This window comes from Pelodiscus sinensis, chromosome 13 (genome assembly GCF_052426305.1).
Source record: "Pelodiscus sinensis isolate ZL-2025 chromosome 13, ASM5242630v1, whole genome shotgun sequence".
In the NCBI taxonomy this organism is placed as follows: domain Eukaryota; kingdom Metazoa; phylum Chordata; order Testudines; family Trionychidae; genus Pelodiscus; species Pelodiscus sinensis.
This window is the reverse complement of record NC_143064.1, coordinates 4486621-4504781: the sequence shown is the minus strand read 5'-3', so window position 1 is coordinate 4504781 and position 18161 is coordinate 4486621. Positions and strand designations below refer to the sequence as shown.

The following is an 18161-nucleotide window of genomic DNA, read 5'->3' as shown; positions in this document are numbered from 1 at the left end:
GCCCGGTGCGCATATGCTGAGGAAGTAACACCTGCTCTGTCAAAGCGCAAGAGCAGCGGGGATTAAATCATCCTGTGTGTAAAAGCGCCAGTAAAAGTTAACTAACCGTTGCTTCCTCGCAGAGCAGTAATCGCGGCCAGTCCCCTCTTCCGCTCGCCGTGAGAAACGCCGCATTTCATCCAGGAGGAGTTGAGAACGGCTGGTCAGCTCCTCCTCCTGCGGAGCTCCATTGGAACAACCCGGATGGGCCGATTTCAGTGAGCGGAGGGAGGGATCGGTGTCCATTTCCCCTGACCCGAGCGACGGGGGGGTCGGTTTCAAGAGGGAAGCTCGGATTAAACCAGGAACTCTCAAAGCAGGGGTGGGCGATCATTTTTGGTGGGGGGCCATGCCAAGATTTTGGGAAGTGGTCAAGGGCCCCGCACTCTTCTGTGGAGAGGACGTGGGGTTTGGGATGGAGGTTGGGTGCGGAAGGGCGCATGGGGTGCGGGACTGGGGTGTGGGAGACGGTGTGAGGTCCGGGAGGGAGTTTGGGTGAAGGAGGGGGTTGTGACCTGGGGTGCAGGGTCTGAGACGGTGTTTGGGTGCAGGAGAGGATTCTGGCGTGGGGGAGGAGTACAGAGCCGGGGGGGAGTTGTGACGTGGGACAGGGGGTACAGAGGGTTTAGATAGTGACCTGTGGGGGAGAGTTCGGGTGTGGGAGGGGCAGGCTCTGGCTGGGCGGTGCTTACCTACGTGTCTCCTGGCCAGCAGCCCTGCAGCACCCCCAGGGCAGGCTGAGCTCCCTGCCTGCTGCAGCCCCAGATCACTTTAAACTGCAGGCTGCTTCCTCCATGTGGCTCTCAGCTCTGGGAGGGGGAAGAGGCACTGCCCCCATGCCCCACTCTCAGTTCCTATTGGCTGGTTGTTTCGAGCCAATAGGAGCTGAGAGATTGGCTGGGGTCAATTCCTATTGGCCAGTTGTTTCCAGCCAATAGGAGCTGAGGATTGGGCTGGGAGATCCCCCTCCCTGCAAAGCAGAGAGTCGCACCGACTGTGCTTTAAATCTTGGCAGCAGCACCTGCTCTTACTCCACAAGCGAGTAGGAATTGCTAATGCTGTGTCAGCTAGCAATAAACACCGGCCAGCATGCAGCAGGTCGATGCTTCGCGTCCTCGTAGGGACCGTGGTTTCTTGGGGAGGTGGTGGGTGTCTGGTGGCTGGTTCAGCAGAGGCCTGTGCTCAGTGCAGAAGATCAAAAAGCAAGCAGCGTGCCCGGGTGCCTAAAGAAAGGGATGGAATCAACACTGGAAAACATGCAGACTCCATTACTTGGTGCATGGCACATGCGTGTGTGGAACACTCCCAGCAGCCCCGGTCACCTTGTCACAAATAAAGGATTGAAAGATAGAACTCATAAAAGAATGGGACTTGTTAGAAGGAGTGTGTGTGTGTGTGTGTGTGTGTGTGTGTGTGTGTGCGCGCACGAGAGAGAGAGAAAGATGGAGGGATGGAGGGAAATAATACCTGATAAAAACTTGGGCAATCCTGTTTAGTGCTTCTTATTAGAGGACAAGAGTCCACCAAAGAAACTGAAAGACAAAAATTTTAAAACAGACACAAGAAAATACTTGTTTTTACAGAACACATTGTTACCCTGTGGAACTCCTTGCCACTGGATAGCACTGAGGCCAGCAGTCAGTAAGATTTAAGACGGGATTCTCCACCAGTACATACAATGGGAACAGCCACGGTTATATGGACTATGAACCTTTGTGCTTCGTGGAGTCAGCCAACCCCTAATTGGAGGTATTAGAAAGAAACTCTGGGGAAGACAGAGCGGGTTAGTCTGTCATAGTCCGTTGTCAGGTTTCTTGTCTGTTACTGTGGAACATCTGGTATAAGACCAGGAAATGAGTCACTGCCTTAAGCCAGCCTGGCTCTTACTGTGTTCCTAGTCCAAGGAGCACAAGGTGACAGCAAAGATGTTACAGGTTGTGATTTCCTGAGAGTCTGTTTGTCCTCTAAGAATGCAAAGATTATAAAAGGGTGTTGTGTTCACCTGTGGAATAGAAAACAAACTCATCACGCCAGTGTTGTGGAGGAGACCATCCACCTCTGAATGAAAACGTCTGCTGGTTTATTAGGGAAGACCTCGTTAGCTCATGTTTTTCTTTCGGATTTTCAGCGAAAGTGACTGAAAATTAATTTTGGCTAAGGAACACAGCCTACAGGCTAAACCGTTACTGGGCTGAGTATAAAGTTCTGTGCATACTCCCCTCCACGATGGTATGTATGGGGGGAATCTTTTTTATTGTGACTGTCGATTGAAATGTAGAATTCCCTCTGGGGGAAAATTCCCCTGGGCGTGACGAGACGCCTTTTCATGATACCATTTGGGCCTGCAAGGAGATAAAACTTGCCTCATCTATTGGGAATGTTGGATTTTTTAGAAATAAGCGGCAAGAGAAGCAGCGATCTCTAGCTTTTTTTTTTAACTGTCTTTATGTAATTCAAACCTCGAGATTGCTGGCAGATTTCTCTACAGTGGGCTAAAGGCGGGCGACACGGGTATAGCCAAGTATTTCCTTTTCGAGCAGGTGAAAAAACAGCTGACATTCCTTGGTGTTTTCCTAAGTGCTGAAAATGACTTTTCCAGACCTGGTGTCTGTATCCATTTTATTAACATTTGATTAGCAATTACTCCTTACTGTGCTGAGTTGGAAATAGGAGTACAATTAGGAACAGGTTTCGTCTCTGCCTCTTATATACTGCCAAGGTGTCGCAAAGTAAAACACAAGTAAAACAAAGTCAACCACAATTCAGACCTCGCCTAACAAAAATGGGTTCCTTGTTATTTTCTCGACCCATCCCCTGTTTTTTTGGGTAGCGTACGCGGTTGGGGGTGACGAGGCTGCCATAAGATATAGTTTGCTGCCAGCAAGTCAGAGCCGTGGGTGAATAAATCATGTTGCGTTACATGCATTGCACCGGAGCAGCACAAAATAAGCTCCGCAGAATTTTCCCCACCTGCAGTCGCTTGCAGGCTCCGTCTGCTGGCTTGGGGAGCCAGTGGATGGGAAAGGAGAGGCCGGAAGGGCATCTGTGACCTCTGGCTGGAGGGGTGGACTATCTCGTGCGAAATGGACCGTGTGAATGAAAGAACAAAGTTTGATTCTTGTTAGGGATGTCAGCGTGGAGACGACTGCTCAATTAACCGGCAAGCTGGGGTTTGTCGGTTAATCCTGTCGACTACATGCATCCCCTCCCTGTTGCTGCCTCTGCATCAGAAGCAGCAAAGTGGGGGGTGGGAACTAGTGCCCGTGAGGAGCCGGCTTTTAAACTGGCTCCCCTCACGGACCGGCTTCCGCCTGCCACCCCGCCCTTGCTGCTTCTGATACAGAGGCAGCAGCGCTGGGTGACAGGGCTCCCCAGAAATGGGACCAGGAGCGCACAGGCTGCTGGCCTCTCCCGGGACTATCGAATAGTCGTGTAATCGCTGCAGTCTGATGCGGTTCCATGACTATTCGATTACCCGCTGTGACGTAGTGTGGGCACCTTGCTGGTGGCCCAGTCTCCCCCATCTCAAGGGGGGCTGAGGCATCCTAGGCCTGCCCTGGAACCAGATTCCATCTGTGCTGTGCTGTATCCTGGAGGAGCAATAAACTCCCTCTATTCGACTGGCTGGTGGAGTCTGTTCGTGCCATTACGGGGGTGCAGGAGACGGGGAAACCCCGACGCGCCGTCACACCTGCTATCTAACATCCCGTGTTCTTTCTAGAGCTAGTAGCTGCACGGCGGCTGGTTGGGGATGGGAGTGAGTCTTTGGGTTGCTTGCCTGTAGGTGACCAGGCAACCATGCTCCGAACACACGAGTTTAAAGAAGCAATTGCCCCTCTTCACACGGGTCCCTTTCCTGCAGTCTGGCTTGTGCTCAGATAAGGATCTTTGTAAGCGGGGCTGTGCTCCAGGGGCATTACATGGACTGAGCCTGGAAAAGGGAAAAGCATCACATTGAAATCTGCAGCTTTCCCAGGCGTGATTCAGCCATGATTTAAATACCCCAGGGTCTGGGTGCTGGGGTGCCGGCTGCCACTGAGCGGGGATGGGGTCAGGGTCAGCGTGGGGGTCTGGGCTCCCACCCACCACCCAACCCCACGGGGTCATGGTGGGGTCAGAAGTGTGGATCCCCATGCAGTGGGATCTAGGGTCAGGGTCCCTGCCCCATGCCCTGCTCCGCTGCCTCCTGGCCCCGCTCTAGAGCCATCTTTGGGTGGTGCGCTGAGCAGAAGGGCTTGGGAGGAGCTAAGGGGGGTGCTGTGGTTCTCAACCGGAGGCCCAGAGAACACTTTGTGGGCCAGGCGTGTGCATCCCATGGGTCTCAGAGGTCGAAATCGGTGTGCTGCCCACGCCTGGGGCCTCCTGCCGCTTCCCAGGGGAGGAAAGGGAGAGAGCCAAATCCCGACGCTGCTATTTGGGGGGCAGGGAGACCAACACGAAACCTCAGGCCACGTGACGTTCTGTGGCAGCGTGGCCGGGCCGGGCCGGAGCTCCGCCTGAGAGAGTTAGCCAGGCCCACGCCCAGGCCAACAGTTCTCCATGGGCGCTTCTTTCGACTGGAGGCATCCCATCCCGGCGCCAGGCAGCGCGCGCCTGAGACGTTTCTTTCCTTATTTACCTGAAGAGGTAACAGTCTGGGGACGCTAAGGCAGGGGATTAAGCCTGGGAGACACTCAGCATGAGCAAGCTCTGCTAGTGAAGGAGCGGGATGAGGAGAAGGCCTCCAGCGTGTGCTTTTGGCTATTAAATTATGGCGTGTTTCCTAAAGAGCTGCCTTTTCGGGAGGGGAGGAGGAAGCCGGCAGGATATGGCTAGCGTCAGCTCTCCGTGTGTCTGGGCACGGGGGGCTCCCGAGAACGAGGTCGGTCTCGCCTCCGCTCTGCACAACGGGCTGCTTGAATGGGGCGCTATGGCGGCAGGAGAGAGAATGGGAGGACGGGACTGCATTCCTCCCGGGGGAGCCCTGCCCCGGGGATTTGGAGTTGCCGTTGGCAAGATTCTCGTTAAACGCTGCCAGTTAGGTCAGCATATGCAGGGGGACTTCCCTGGCTTCCACACGACCCCGGTGACATGGGCTGGCAAAAGGAGCTGAGTCCCGGCTCCCACTTCCTTGACCCAGAGGCCTCCCTGCCCTCGAGGGCCCCCCTGCCACTCTCCTGTGAGGCAAAGGCCTCGTCTCTCCAACAAGGCTGGACCCAGGATTGCTGGGGGGCTCTGCCTGGTTGTGGTCACCGGGGGCAGGGGCTGGGGTGTCCCCACTCGGGGGGCTCGCTCTGCACGGCCCACAGTTCAAAGCCCACGCTCTGTGCTAAACAGCCGTCCATGGGTAAAAAGAGCCGGGGGGGAGCAGGGGTGGTGAAAGGCGAACCCGCAGCCCTGCTGTGGGGCTGGGGACGTCGCTCACAGCGTCTCTAGAGTGTCAGGGCCAGTCACAGGCTGTTGGCAGTGTCACTCCTCCCTCCCCCCACTTGGGGCTCTGCCCCATGCTGCCTGACCCAGGCAAATCCGGCTCTCCTGGAGGATGGGACCCGTGCCCCCTCCCCGGCCTCCTCCTCAGCCTGCCCGCCCTGTCACTCGGGTAAGCACGAGAGGCGGATGCATCACATTTCAGCCAGCAGGTGTAAAGATCCTAGTGCAACCCACCAGTGCTCATATGTATGCGAGATGGGCTAGATCCCGAGCTGAGGCCCTGCGTTCAGGCAATGGGATGGGCTAGATCCTGGGATGGGCTAGATCCTGAGCTGCTGGGTTCAGGCAATCACTCAATTTCATAGAATCACAGAATACTAGAACTGGAAGGGACCTCGAGAGGTCATTGAGTCCAGTCCCCTGCCCTCATAGCAGGACCAAGCACCATCTAGACCATCCCTGATAGACATTTATCTCACCTACTCATAAATATCTCCAGAGATGCGGATTCCACAACCTCCCTGGGCAATTTATTCCAGTGTTTATCCACCCTGACCGTTAGGAACTTTTTCCTAATGTCCAACCTACCTAAACCTCCCTTGCTGCAGTTTAAGCCCATTGCTTCTTGTTCTATCCTGAGAGGCCAAGATGAACAAGTTTTCGCCCTCTTCCTTGTGACACCCTTTCAGATACCTGAAAACGGCTATCGTGTCCCCCCTCAGACTTCTCTTTTCTAAAAAAAAACAAGTCCAATTTTTTCAACCTTCCTTCATAGCTCATGTTCTCTAGACCTTTAATTATTCTTGTTGCTCTTCTCTGGACCCTCCCCAATTTCTCCACATCTTTCTTGAAATGTGGCGCCCAGAACTGGACACAATACTCCAACTGAGGCCTAATCAGCACACAGCAGAGCGGAAGAATGACTTCTCATGTCTTGCTCACAACACACCTGTTAATGCCTCCCAGAATCATGTTGGCTTTTTTTGCAACAGCGTCACACTGCTGACTCATATTCAACTTGTGGTTCACTATAACCCCTAGATCCCTTTCTGCATTACTCCTTCCTAGACAGTCGCTTCCCATTCTGTATGTGTGAAACTGATTGTTCCTTCCTTAGTGGAGTACTTTGCATTTGTCCTTATTAAACTTCATCCTGTTTATGTCAGACCATTTCTCCAATTTGTCCGGATCATTTTGAATTATGACCCTATCCTCCAGAGCAGTCGCAACCCCTCCCAGCTTGGTAAGGGTTGCAACTGCTCATTTCATTTCACACGACTATTTCCTGAGCCAACCTGCAAGATGCGGGTCCTCCGATCTCACCCAAGTTGTGAGTGCGCGACACACGGCCGGGACGGCTACATGGCCAGAAAGGCCCTGCAGCGGTGAGTCAGCAGGGTCAGGCAAACGTGGTAAAAGTAGTGGTGCAGACATGGCAGCTTGGGCGCTGCAGCCAAAGGGGACAGCTAGTGCAAGGCCAAGCGTGCGGACCGGGCTGCTGAAAAGTAACATCCGGAAGCCATTATGTAACCATTACTACAGCCCACATGCTTTGCGAAATTCAGTTTGGTTTCTTCCTCTTTAAATAGCAACTCACCCTAATCATTATCCTACCATTACAGCTGCTTCACAACTTGCGGGTTCAAGCCTATGGTAAGAAGCAGAAAAATATACAGTCTAATGATCAGCAAAGTAGTAGGTAACAATAAGCAAGTCTTTGCTTAATCACACTTTAGCTAGCGGTAAGAATTTACAGTCACCTAATTGGAGTCCTGTGGCACCTTATAGACTCACGGATTGATTGGAGCATAAGCTTTCGTGGGCAAAGACCCACTTCGTCAGATTTATTGGAACATCAGCTTTCGTGGTCTTTGCCCACGAAAGCTTATGCTCCCATAAATCTGTGAGTCTATAAGGTGCCACAGGATTCCTTGTCACTTTTGCAGATTCAGAGTAACACGGCTACCCCGATACTAGTTACTCGATTGCCACTCTGCCAAACCGGAATGACAAAAATATGCCACATCTCTATAATGGACTTAATCCAAAATATACAACACGTTGTGGGAACGGGTTGACAGACAGACAGACAGATTAGATAGATAGATAGATAGACAGATGTAAATATTGTGACAGGGTCAGGCCCGGGGGTTACAGGCGAGTGGTAGACAGGATGTATGTTAGCCCTAGACTGGGGGGGGGGGGATAATTTTTGGTGGGGGGCCACTCCAAGATTTTGGAAAGTGGTCAAGGGCCCACTCTCCTGTGGAGAGGATGTGTGATCTGAGATGAAGTAGACGCACCCTAACAGTAATGAAGCTTTTTAATCATATCTTCGTAGCCCTTAGCCAGAAATATGTGTTTTGCTCCTTTAACTATTGCCTAATCTTTGCATTCTTATTTTAGCCTCGAGATTTGCAACAGTGCACCCCACCCAACTTTGCTTATAATAACAAACTCTGAAATCATGCCTGCAAACCCAAATTGAGCCAGAAGTCCCCTTCCCTTTTAAGGCAGAAACATGCATCGCAACATAATTAAAAAAAATATATAACAACAAACTCAAGCAGCGCAATGAATTGTTTATTAGGGCAAGCAGCGATGATTTCTGTCAAACTAAAAATCCCCCTAGGAATTGAGGGAAGACTGAATTCATATCGGTAGCCTGCTGGTGAACAGAGCTGTCCTGTAATTTTGTTTGCCTGACTGAAAGAATTTAATAAAAATGTTCCAAGAGTTTTGCTGAATTCTTCGCATGCTTGTAGCAAGCCCTTGGAATATGATCAAATGCACAGTGGAAAAGACGGCGGCTGAGCTTCCTGTTAAAATAATATTCAGAATTATCATGGAAATGGAATAAGCAAATCTACACAGTTGCAGAAAAATGTCTGGCAGAAACATTCCTCATTTTGGACAATCATGTTCAGTGCTAATGCTGTCACTGGGTCTCCTGTCACAGCAATGGGGCTGAGGAGAATTAGGCATCCCAATGGTCAACTGCATCCACTAATTTTGGGTGGCTTCTTCTAAGGCGAGGTCAACACGGACCTTGAGATCGACGCTGCGGAGAGCAATCATCTGGGGTTTGATTTAGCAGGTCTAGTAAAGACCCCCTAAATCGATCGCTGATGGTGCCCCTGTCGATCCCGGTTCTCCAGGAGGTTGCGAGGAATAAGGAAAGTCAGTGGGAAAGTGTGGGGGGATGCCACAGAAATTTGATTTAAGGAACGTTGACTCCAGTTTCTGGAAACACGACTTCGAGCAAAGCAAAGCGCAAACTCTTGAGTGGAACCTGGACCTCTAACGCTGCGACATTTAACATCCTCCTCTAATTAACAGCAGACCCAGACTCTGACCCTGCTGTGTGGGGTTGAGGAACACGCAGAAGCCTGGACCCCGCTGCGTTATAGGATAGCTGGTACCTCTCCCCACAGCCTTTAGCACACAGATGAGCTGGGCTATTGCTGCGTGCAGGCCGTGGGAAGAGAACCATTGTCCTAGACTCCTAGGGCATGTTTGCACGGATCACTGCTGGAGGATCCTCTGCATCTTGGGGTCTTTAAGCCATTTGAGGACTTCAATATCTGAGATATAGGTGAGAGGGTTATTCCAGGAGTGGGTGGGTGAGATTCTGTGGCCTGCATTGTACAGGGGGTCGGACGAGATGATCATAATGGTCCCTTCTGACCTTGAAGTCTATGAGAAGACACACGTCTGGCCAGGTCAGTTGATTCAGACCCGCAGGGCTTGGGCTGGGGGCTATAAGTAGCCGTGTGGATACCAACACCAGAGCCTGGTTCTGAGAAGTTCTGGTTCTGACCTGCAAGGAGAGTGGGGGGGTCTCCATGGCTGTCCTGCTCCATCAGTCTTGAGCGGAGACCACGCCCCCTCTCTAGTACAACGCGCCCTGAGTACGTTCACGCCAAAGCTCACCTGCAGCCCCAGGGGAGCCACACAAGTGCCAGCCGGAGGAGCAAGGGGCGGCCGCACAGCCAGCGGCTGGAGGGAAGTAGCACGTTGAAGAGGAAAACCGACCCCTGGTCTTCTGGAGACCTCTAGCCCTCGCTTACGCCACTCGCCGCCTCTTGGGGGCTGGGTGCAGCGAGGGGTGGGACTGGCCACAGGAGCCGACGCAGAGCCCGCGGGGGAAGGAATGGTGCCTGGAGGATGCCCGGACTCTCCCAACTACTTCCTCATCCTCTACTAATTAAACCTGCCTGTCCTCAAGCGCTGGTGTTGAAGGCGAAATAAATAATCGTTCTACTCTCTCTCTTTGCCAAGACACGGGCATTTCAGGGCATTTCAGCTCCATGATGAGTTAAAGCGGCTTTACCGGGCCAGCCCAGGCACCTAACTGCCGTTTAGAATGTCGTTTCTGTGGGGCGACACGCCGAGTTCCAAGCAGCCAACTGGCAAAGGGACTTTTGGAACACGCCCTGTTGGTCCGTTGGGGACCGCCTGCACACAACAGCAGGTAGCAGTCTCGGGATTCTGGCCCTCGGGGCAGGGCAGAACAAGAGGCAGTGAAGTGGCTCTGACCCCCAGAGGGGGTAGAGCCCCCAGCAGTCCCCAGGCTCCAACCCAGTGGGCAGCGCAAAGCACCAGTATAAAGGGGGAGGCTGCCCCCTGTGGGATGGGGCAGGCAGCAGGGGTTATGGCGCCTGGTCCGCTGGGTCACAGCTCAGGGCCCTAACATTAGTGGGGATCCCACCAAAATACACTGACCTAGACTTGGGCAACACAACCAGGCTCATGTTGTGTCCCTGGACAACTACTTGTGGTCCCGTCTGTGTGTGCTTCCATGTCCTGGGGGTCCCCTGGGTACTGGCCAGTACCTCCTCTAGGTCTTCAGCACTGCAGAACTCCATTTTGGGGGAAGACATCTGCTCACTTCACCGGCTCTTGCGCAATTGAGCGGCAGGAGGCGTGGCTTTTCTGGCTCTGCCCACCAAGGGGTGGGGCCAGGTTTCTGCCTCTCAATCTTGGAGGTAGGCCATGCCCCTTCACTCTACATATGCACAGACTTTTAAGCCAGAAGGGACCGTCATGGTCCTCTACCTTGACCTTCTGCATGTTGCAGGCCATTGGACGTCACCCACCCACTCCTGCTAATAAATATAGTAACCTTTCTCTGCAAAAGCAGGATTATTTCACCCGCCTCCAAGAATGGACTGTACACAACAAACTAACATGCCACCCTGCAAGTGCCCTCGGCCAGTAATCGACTTATGTGACCAATATTAGGAGCTATTCTTGGTTCACTTTTTAACATGATTCCTCCTGAGTCTTTTCCATAACCACCTTTGGCTTAGTTTGGAGAGGGGCCTCTGTTGATCAAAAGATGTAAAGTCATGATCACGGTATACCTCTCCGACATGAAATCTTGCTACCCCATAACTACAGCTGCTGTTATTTAAGTGGCCATGCAGTTTTCCAGGGGAAATGTTTGTACCTCTGAAAAATAGGTTCTTCCAGAACGCCCACAAGGAGCCAAAGTCTTTTGAAGTGAATGGAAACACCCCCTCTTTCCTCACACCCCTTGACTTCAGTATCTTTTGGATCAGGCTCCAAGTACACGATGAGATGATCTGTAGGCGCTGGTGAATGGAGTTATGAAAGTCATGCCATTCAGACAACTCAGTCTTCTCAGTTTTCCATCATAATTTATTAATTCACTTTGGGTGCGTCTACACAGCACCCTTAGCTCGAAATAAGCTACGCAATTTGCCCAATTATACAATAGCTTAATTTTGAAATAACTCGTTATTCTGAAATTCCTCTTAACTCTTGTAGAATGAGGGTTACCGGGACATCAGAATAAGCTGCCCTATGGATACGTCTACATGCAGTATCCCGAAATAGCTACTCCGCATCTATTGAAGCAGCCCGTTATTTCGAAATAAATTTTGAAATAACGGGTGGCTTATTCTGACATCCTGGTATCCCTTGTTCCATGAGGGTTAAGGGGAATTTTGAAATAGTGAGTTATTTCGAAATTTGCAGTGTATAGATAGTGCCAAATTACGCAATAAGCTATTTAAAGCTAAGAGTGCTGTGAAGACACACCCTTTGAGTCCTTTTGTAGTTTTCTGGAAGCTATTTCAGTTAAAAAGGGGGAGGAAAGTGAAAGGAGAGTTTGTTGTGAAAGAAAAGCAATGGTGTGAAGAGCAGATGGAAACGTATCTGATGTGGGAGTTCTCTTTGGTGTTACCATATGGGAGTGTACCCAGCTAGCTGGTACTTTAATAGAGAGCCATGAAGACATCATCTGTGACAGGTGATCATCCTTCTATAAATGCAAATAGGTTTATGAACTTCACAGTCTTCCATCTGTGGGGGCTTTCGGTAGTAGGCATGTAGAATGACACTGCCTATTTAACTGTGCAAAACTGTCCACCTTCATTTTTTGTTTCAGCTCCTACGCACCTAATAGATTTCCCAGCTACTTTCCATACATCATATTTCTAAATATGTGAAGCAAACCTTTTTACATGGGTCATTATTAAATGTGTGCCACATGTAAATATGGGTGGCATGAAAAGCAAAAATAAAGTGGATTTGAGTCCAAACCATTTGCTTTTCATTAGGTTATGCAACTCTAATCGAAACAGTAACATATGTGTTTACATTGCTGTGGACATGAGAAGCCAGACGCTGAAAACATTCCTCTAAGGTTGTATAAACTCCAGCAACCAAATATTTTGGGAGCTGTTTTCTAATACCAGTTTAATCGTTTAAAAATATAACCTGGAATCCAGATATTAAAAATGCCTTGAGAGGTATGCACATCACTGCACCAGATGAAACTACTGAACCTCTAAAGTATGCAATGAGCCTGCATTCTGTAATAGCGTCTGTTACTTTTTCCTTTTCTTATGTCAGCTGATTAAATCCAAGCTTTTAGTTATGTCGTGGTGGGGATGGAATTTTTCAGCATATATGAACATGCTGACTCAAACTTGTACAAACAAATCTGTGTTTGATGGAGTAGTTCGGTTATTTTAGAAACTGAATGAGAAAGATCAGCAAAAGGAAATCAACGATGCAAAATGTGTCCATTTCCTTCCACCCTTGTTATGCGACAGTATCATGAATTTTCAAATGTGTGTGATGATAATCTTAGTCTTACGTTGACTAGGGACATTTGATTTTACTCAGGCCACATCTCCACTCACCAGAGGAGTGATGCTTTGACAATCAATCGTCCGGGGTTTGATTTAGCGGGTCTAGTGAAGACCCATTACATTGAATGCTGAGGGTACCACGGTTGGGCTGTAAGGGAAGCCGACAGGAGCGTTTCTCCCATTGACCTCCCAAAGTGGCGACAGTGCCAAGCTCGATTTAAGGTATGTCAACTCCCGCTATGTTATTTACATAGCGGGAGTTGCGTACCATAAGCCAACCTTCCCCCAGCAGTGTAGACCTGGTTTCAGTGTTTTTAGACACAGAGCATATCCTGATTAGCTAAGGCCAGTGCTTACTTCGCAGTTCATAATCCTGCCACCTTTGGACTTGCTGCCTCAGGTATGAATGTAAAAAACTTGCTTGAGCCCTGATACTCTTTCATTACAAATTAAGCCCTGCCTAAGGCTTTCCACAAAAATATCGAGGCAATATTAAGATTTGAAGACACTTGTGGTTACTTTGGGTGAGTTAAAAGTTCTTTCGCTGCATTGTTTCTACCATATGTGGCAGGCTCTTGTTATGATCTGCCACTTTACCAGGCCGGAGTCATTGTGGTTTTCTAGTATCCCAGGACAGCCCGACAGCCACTCAAAAGCGTCTCACTTGCCCTTCACAATCCTGGGTGTGCATTGAGTGACCGGAACGACCAGCCTAATGCTGCAAATGAACATGGGACTCCGCCCCCTTTTCATTGAACCGCTGCCAAGTAACCAAAGAACGGGCTGATTTGCCCATCCGGCCTGCCGCTTTGCTGCATTCCTTCGGTGGCTCGTGGCCTCTGTACTGTACATCGGGAACTGTGCACATGGTAAACTTTGTGTGGCTTTGAGAGAGCAGCCTGATCCTAAGGTGACAGGACTTTTGTTGTTGATCTCTCTGAAAAAGAGAGTCAGTTCTAAAGGGGGACGGCTGCCTTTTATTGGACAGTAGAGTTCTGACACCTCGGTTGTCTTAGAACAGTTCTCCCGAACTATAATTGTGGTATTTTGGGGCCTGATTTTCTCCAGCCTGGTGACACACAAGAATAAAAATCCTGCGAGATCTGCCTTATCTTTTCCTCCTATCTCTCCTCCTAGCTCTGCTCCCACTGGGAGTGTCATTGATTTCCGTAGGTGTTGGACCAGTGCTTTTCTGCCGATCCCACTCTTAGAGATGCACCCTGAGCCCCGCTGTGGTAAATCAAAGCAGCCATATGTAGCTGATTTAGCCTGTTTGCGGTTCCCCTGGTGTCACATAGTCAGGATTCGGCCAGTTGCTCTGTGTAGGGGGCATGTTGGGAGAATAGGGCAAAATTCTTCAGCACAACTTTTTTTGGCCAGTTGTCTCTTCTCCATTGTGGGCCTGAACATCCCTGAGTTCTTTAACGAGCCGACGCTTGGGCTTGATGAGTAATTAACTCTCCCTCTCGCCTGCCCCTTTGCTCCTTCAGGCTTCTCTCAAGCAAAGTGTGTGGAAGGCTTTGAGGCTAGGAAAGTGCAATTTCTGCTGTTGCGAAAGAATTGAGCCCTGCAAAGTGGGGCAGCAGCAGTGAAGGGGGCTTTTCCATCCTTCTCTGTCCCCTTGTCTCTTTCAGCTGTTGAAAGGAATGGCGCTGTCCCGGCGCAAAGCCCCCGAGCAGAGCACGGAGGAGGAGGAGTCGGAAAGCGGCGACTGCGATGACGAAGACGACTGCAGGGGGGGCTCTGGAAACGGAGCACTAGGAGTTAAGAATCGGCTCCGGTTCTTAGCAGGTGAGGGACGAAGGCCGTGAGGTTTTGTTCCACCTCTGAGCATTGCCTCGTATTTGGGCCCCAGGGCCCCGTCACATTAAAGTTAATGGAGTGCCGGCCCATACGCAGCGGGGGAGGAAGTGCGTGAAGGGTGCAAACGCCCCCCGAAGTCCCCAAGGAAGCGTGAGGCTGATGCGGCACCTTGCCTGAGCCTCCCTCCCTCACGTATCGGCCAGCCGAGGGAAAGCTGGGGCTGATTTCTCTCCCCACCTCCTAGGAGTGAGTCTGGGGGCGGAGCTGGGCCACGGGGGTGGGACAGCCATCAGCCCCTCCCACGACTCGCACTCCCCGTCCACTGAAATTCCTGCATACGGGCCTGGAATGACGCTGGGGTGAATCCGGTCCCTGGAGTGTGGCTAGCGTAGCTCGCTGGTGAACTGAGAGCGGAGGAGATGCTAGGTGCATGTTTTCCTGTACGCCAGGCTTCTGGGGAAATTGGCTCCTTCGCGGCTGTCTGTAGCGGGGAGGCTGTTTGCCTGGGGATCCCCTTCCCCCACCCCGTGTTATACTTGTAGAAATAGAACTAGCAGACTCTTGTGCGGGGGAGAAGCCAATGCGCTACGTTGATTGTGAAGGCACAATTCCTTCACTGTCCCTAGTGACTAAAATAGCCCACCGCACGTTCATCCGCACAGGGCTGCCAATGGGATATAGATACCAGCCTCAGTTGCTCATGCTAGTCCACTAGCCAGGCAGCCTAGACATGAGGAGGGGAGACAGGCCAGGGCCCTGATGCTCCTGCAGGATGACTGTAAAAGCGGAAGACCCAATTCTATCGTTTTGCACCCATCCTTTTCTCTGTTTTAGTCCCCAGAGCCCGTCCTGTCCCACTGCGCCAGGGCGCTGTATGACCATCCCTCAGATGGGACTTGGATCTTCTTGTCTGGATGGGCTTTTTGTCTCTCTCTCTTGGGTGGGTGCTGCTGCCGGGCTCGCTCGCATGGTTCTTCCATATAATGTAAAGGGGCAGGAGCCACTAAGTGAAGGGAAAGGGGAGGGGCCCACTTCTTGTTTACACTGAGGTCCCTGCGCCCAGTGTCAAGTGAGCAAGTAGATGTCAGTGGTCTGTACGTCCCTCCGTATTACCCCTCCCCCAAGCCTAGTCACACGCGTGGGCTGGCCCTAGTGTGTGTGGGAAGAAGCCACGTGGAGCTCCTCTTTTGTCAGGGATGGTGTGTGTGTCGGGTTCCCCACAACCCAGCTCTCTGCCCTAGCCCTCGCCCCTTGTGTTCCCCATGCCCCGTAGAGCGTGGGACTCTAGGTCCGTCTTCTGTCTGGGAAAGTTATTGAGAAGAGGGTGAAGATGATTGTCCTGTGGCAAACCCTGCCTGGCTTTTCTTAGCTGGAATGTAGAGACTCGGGTGACTGTTTACAAAACACGTGTGGGCTGTCGACTTATTTTCAGCCGGGACTTAGCTCAACACCCACTGAACGTCAATGGGCTTTGGCTCCTAATCAGTTTTGGAAACGGTCGTAAGCCTCTTACGTCCCCGCGGCCAGGTGCATGGTAGACTAATATAATAGCTACAGTACTCGGGCTGTGGAAAATTCCACACCCCTGAGCAACTTAGTTCTATTGACATAACCCCCACACAGGCAGCGCTGTCTGCCGGAGATGTTCTTCCCTCCACACAGCTACGGCCTCTTGGGGAGGTGGATTCACTACACCAAGGGGAAATGCTCTCCAGCCAGCGTATGAGCATCTTCGCTAAACCACCACTGCCCTACCGTACATGAAAATGAGCCCTTGGGTGCTTTTTAGAAATAATTTACCCGTAGCCATTAGTCAGGACGGGGAAATAAAAGAACCATTGTGATTTCAGAAGTCACCACCATTGTTAAGGTGTGAATGCTCTAACGCAAATCACTCCCTTTCGTTGCGGGTCGCTGGTAGTCCTATCTAGACTGTCCAATGAAGACCATCGACTTCCCTGATATGAGGTGGTCTCCTCACCTCAAAAACGATATTTTGGCCTTGGAAAGGGTTCAGAAAAGGGCAACTAAAATGATTAGGGGTTTGGAACGGGTCCTATATGAGGAGAGGTTAAAGCGACTGGGACTTTTCAGTTTAGAAAAGAGGAGACTGAGGGGGGATATGATAGAGGTCTATAAAATCATGAGTGGTGTGGAGAGGGCTGATAAAGAAAAGTTATTTATTAGTTCCCTAAATAGAAGAACTAGAGGACACCAAATGAAATTAATGGGTAGCAGGTTTAAAACTAATAAAAGAAAGTTCTTCACACAGCGTATAGTCAACCTGTGGAACTCCTTGCCAGAGGAGGCTGTGAAGGCTAGGACTATAATAGAGTTTAAAGAGAAGTTAGATAATTTCATGGAGGTTAGGTCCATAAAAGGCTATTAGCCAGGGGATAAAATGGTGTCCTTGGCCTCTGTTTGTCAGAGGCTGGAGAGGGATGGCAGGAGACAAATCGCTTGATGATTGTCTTCGGTCAACCCTCTCTGGGGCACCTGGTGCTGGCCACTGTTGGCAGACAGGATACTGGGCTAGATGGACCTTTGGTCTGACCTAGTACGGCCGTTCTTATGTTCTTATGACTGACACCAGACTCTGTGTTTACGCCCAATCTGGGGCAGATGAAATTTGACCTTTGGACTTTGGTGGTGCTAACCAGACCGACACCAATTCACTCCTGGTTTGAGTGTGGTGTGCGTCTCTTCCTAAAGACCAGACAACTGAACCTGGATAGAATCAGCCCTGCCGCTTTGACATTTAAGAGGCAAATTTGGAGTCTTAAACTAAGCCCAGATGTTCATAAATTCCCTTCCGCGGATCTGGAACAATTAAAAAATCCCTAGCAGAGCGAGAGCGGAGAGGTTTAATGGCGGCCTCCTCGCTGAGATTGTGGGTTTTTTTACATACGATGTAAATGAATTATTTATTTTCAAATAGCTCTTGAGACAGAAAAGACCTTTTAAGTCCTCCAGTCCGACCGAAATTGATGTTAGACAATAAAATAAAAATCTAATTCGCATAAGGATGAAATGTACTTTCTTTCATCACATACCTAAACATCAAGGCGTATGTAAGGGAATACGAGTTGATCCGTCTATGCCCCATTGTATCAAGCTAAGCCTGGAGATGCATGTTTTATCCTATATTAAATCTTTGTGTCTCAACTTCATGTTATTTCAGCGTTTTTTAAATTTCCTTATGTGCCCTTTAGTCTAAGAGTCTCTCTGATTTCTGAAGACATGTATAATCCTTTGTTGCCTTTTTCTGTCTCCCTAGGCTGGTCTAATCATGGTATTGATTTCCCAGATAGCCTATATGTCTAAGTCTGTATATCTTACTTGTCACCCTGCTGTGTGAACACATTATCGGAAAAGAGGAACAGGATTCCCCTTGCATTTTATCTAGCCGAAGGGGTATTTGTTGCTTACGTCTCTGATGTATGGAAAATGGTGTTGAAATGACAAGCTGTCACGTTGATTTGTAAGGGGTTTTCTGGTCCTGTGTGTAGGATTGGGGGCACTGTAAGGGGGAGGCATGTGAATTGGGTAAGTCTGCAAAGAACTAGCCTAGAACAAGATGGGGGTGAATTGGGTTCCTCTGTCTTAAGGAGCAGCCTGCATTGTCTCTCTGGTTTTGATTCCGGTGTGTTACGATTCTGGATTTTGATCTAACGTCTCCCTTGAACATTGCAATTTCTTTGCCTACCACAGCAAAATGTCAGTAATAAAGAGTGAAGTCAGACTCCTAGGGCTGAAAGAGACGAGTCCAGCCCTCTGCCCAAAGCA

General features: G+C 50.3%; 1 protein-coding gene and 1 long non-coding RNA gene across 3 annotated transcripts in view; one reads left to right on the top strand and one right to left on the bottom strand.

Moving 5' to 3' along the window:
* The window catches only part of GPC3 (glypican 3), a 309949-nt gene that overhangs the window by 241105 nt on the left and 50683 nt on the right, over window positions 1-18161 (top strand). The window contains exon 7 of one of the 2 annotated variants that reach the window (XM_075941137.2): window positions 14207-14363. The exons of the other annotated variant lie outside the window; for it this stretch is intronic. Coding sequence (XP_075797252.2) covers window positions 14207-14363 — 157 coding nt within the window. The remainder of the gene's footprint in view (window positions 1-14206; window positions 14364-18161) is intronic. 2 annotated transcript variants of the gene reach the window in all.
* Window positions 8011-9911, bottom strand: LOC142831307 (uncharacterized). Its single transcript, XR_016350587.1, has 2 exons — window positions 9382-9911; window positions 8011-8267 (listed from the first exon to the last, which is right to left on the bottom strand). It is a non-coding gene; the product is annotated as an uncharacterized LOC142831307 (long non-coding RNA).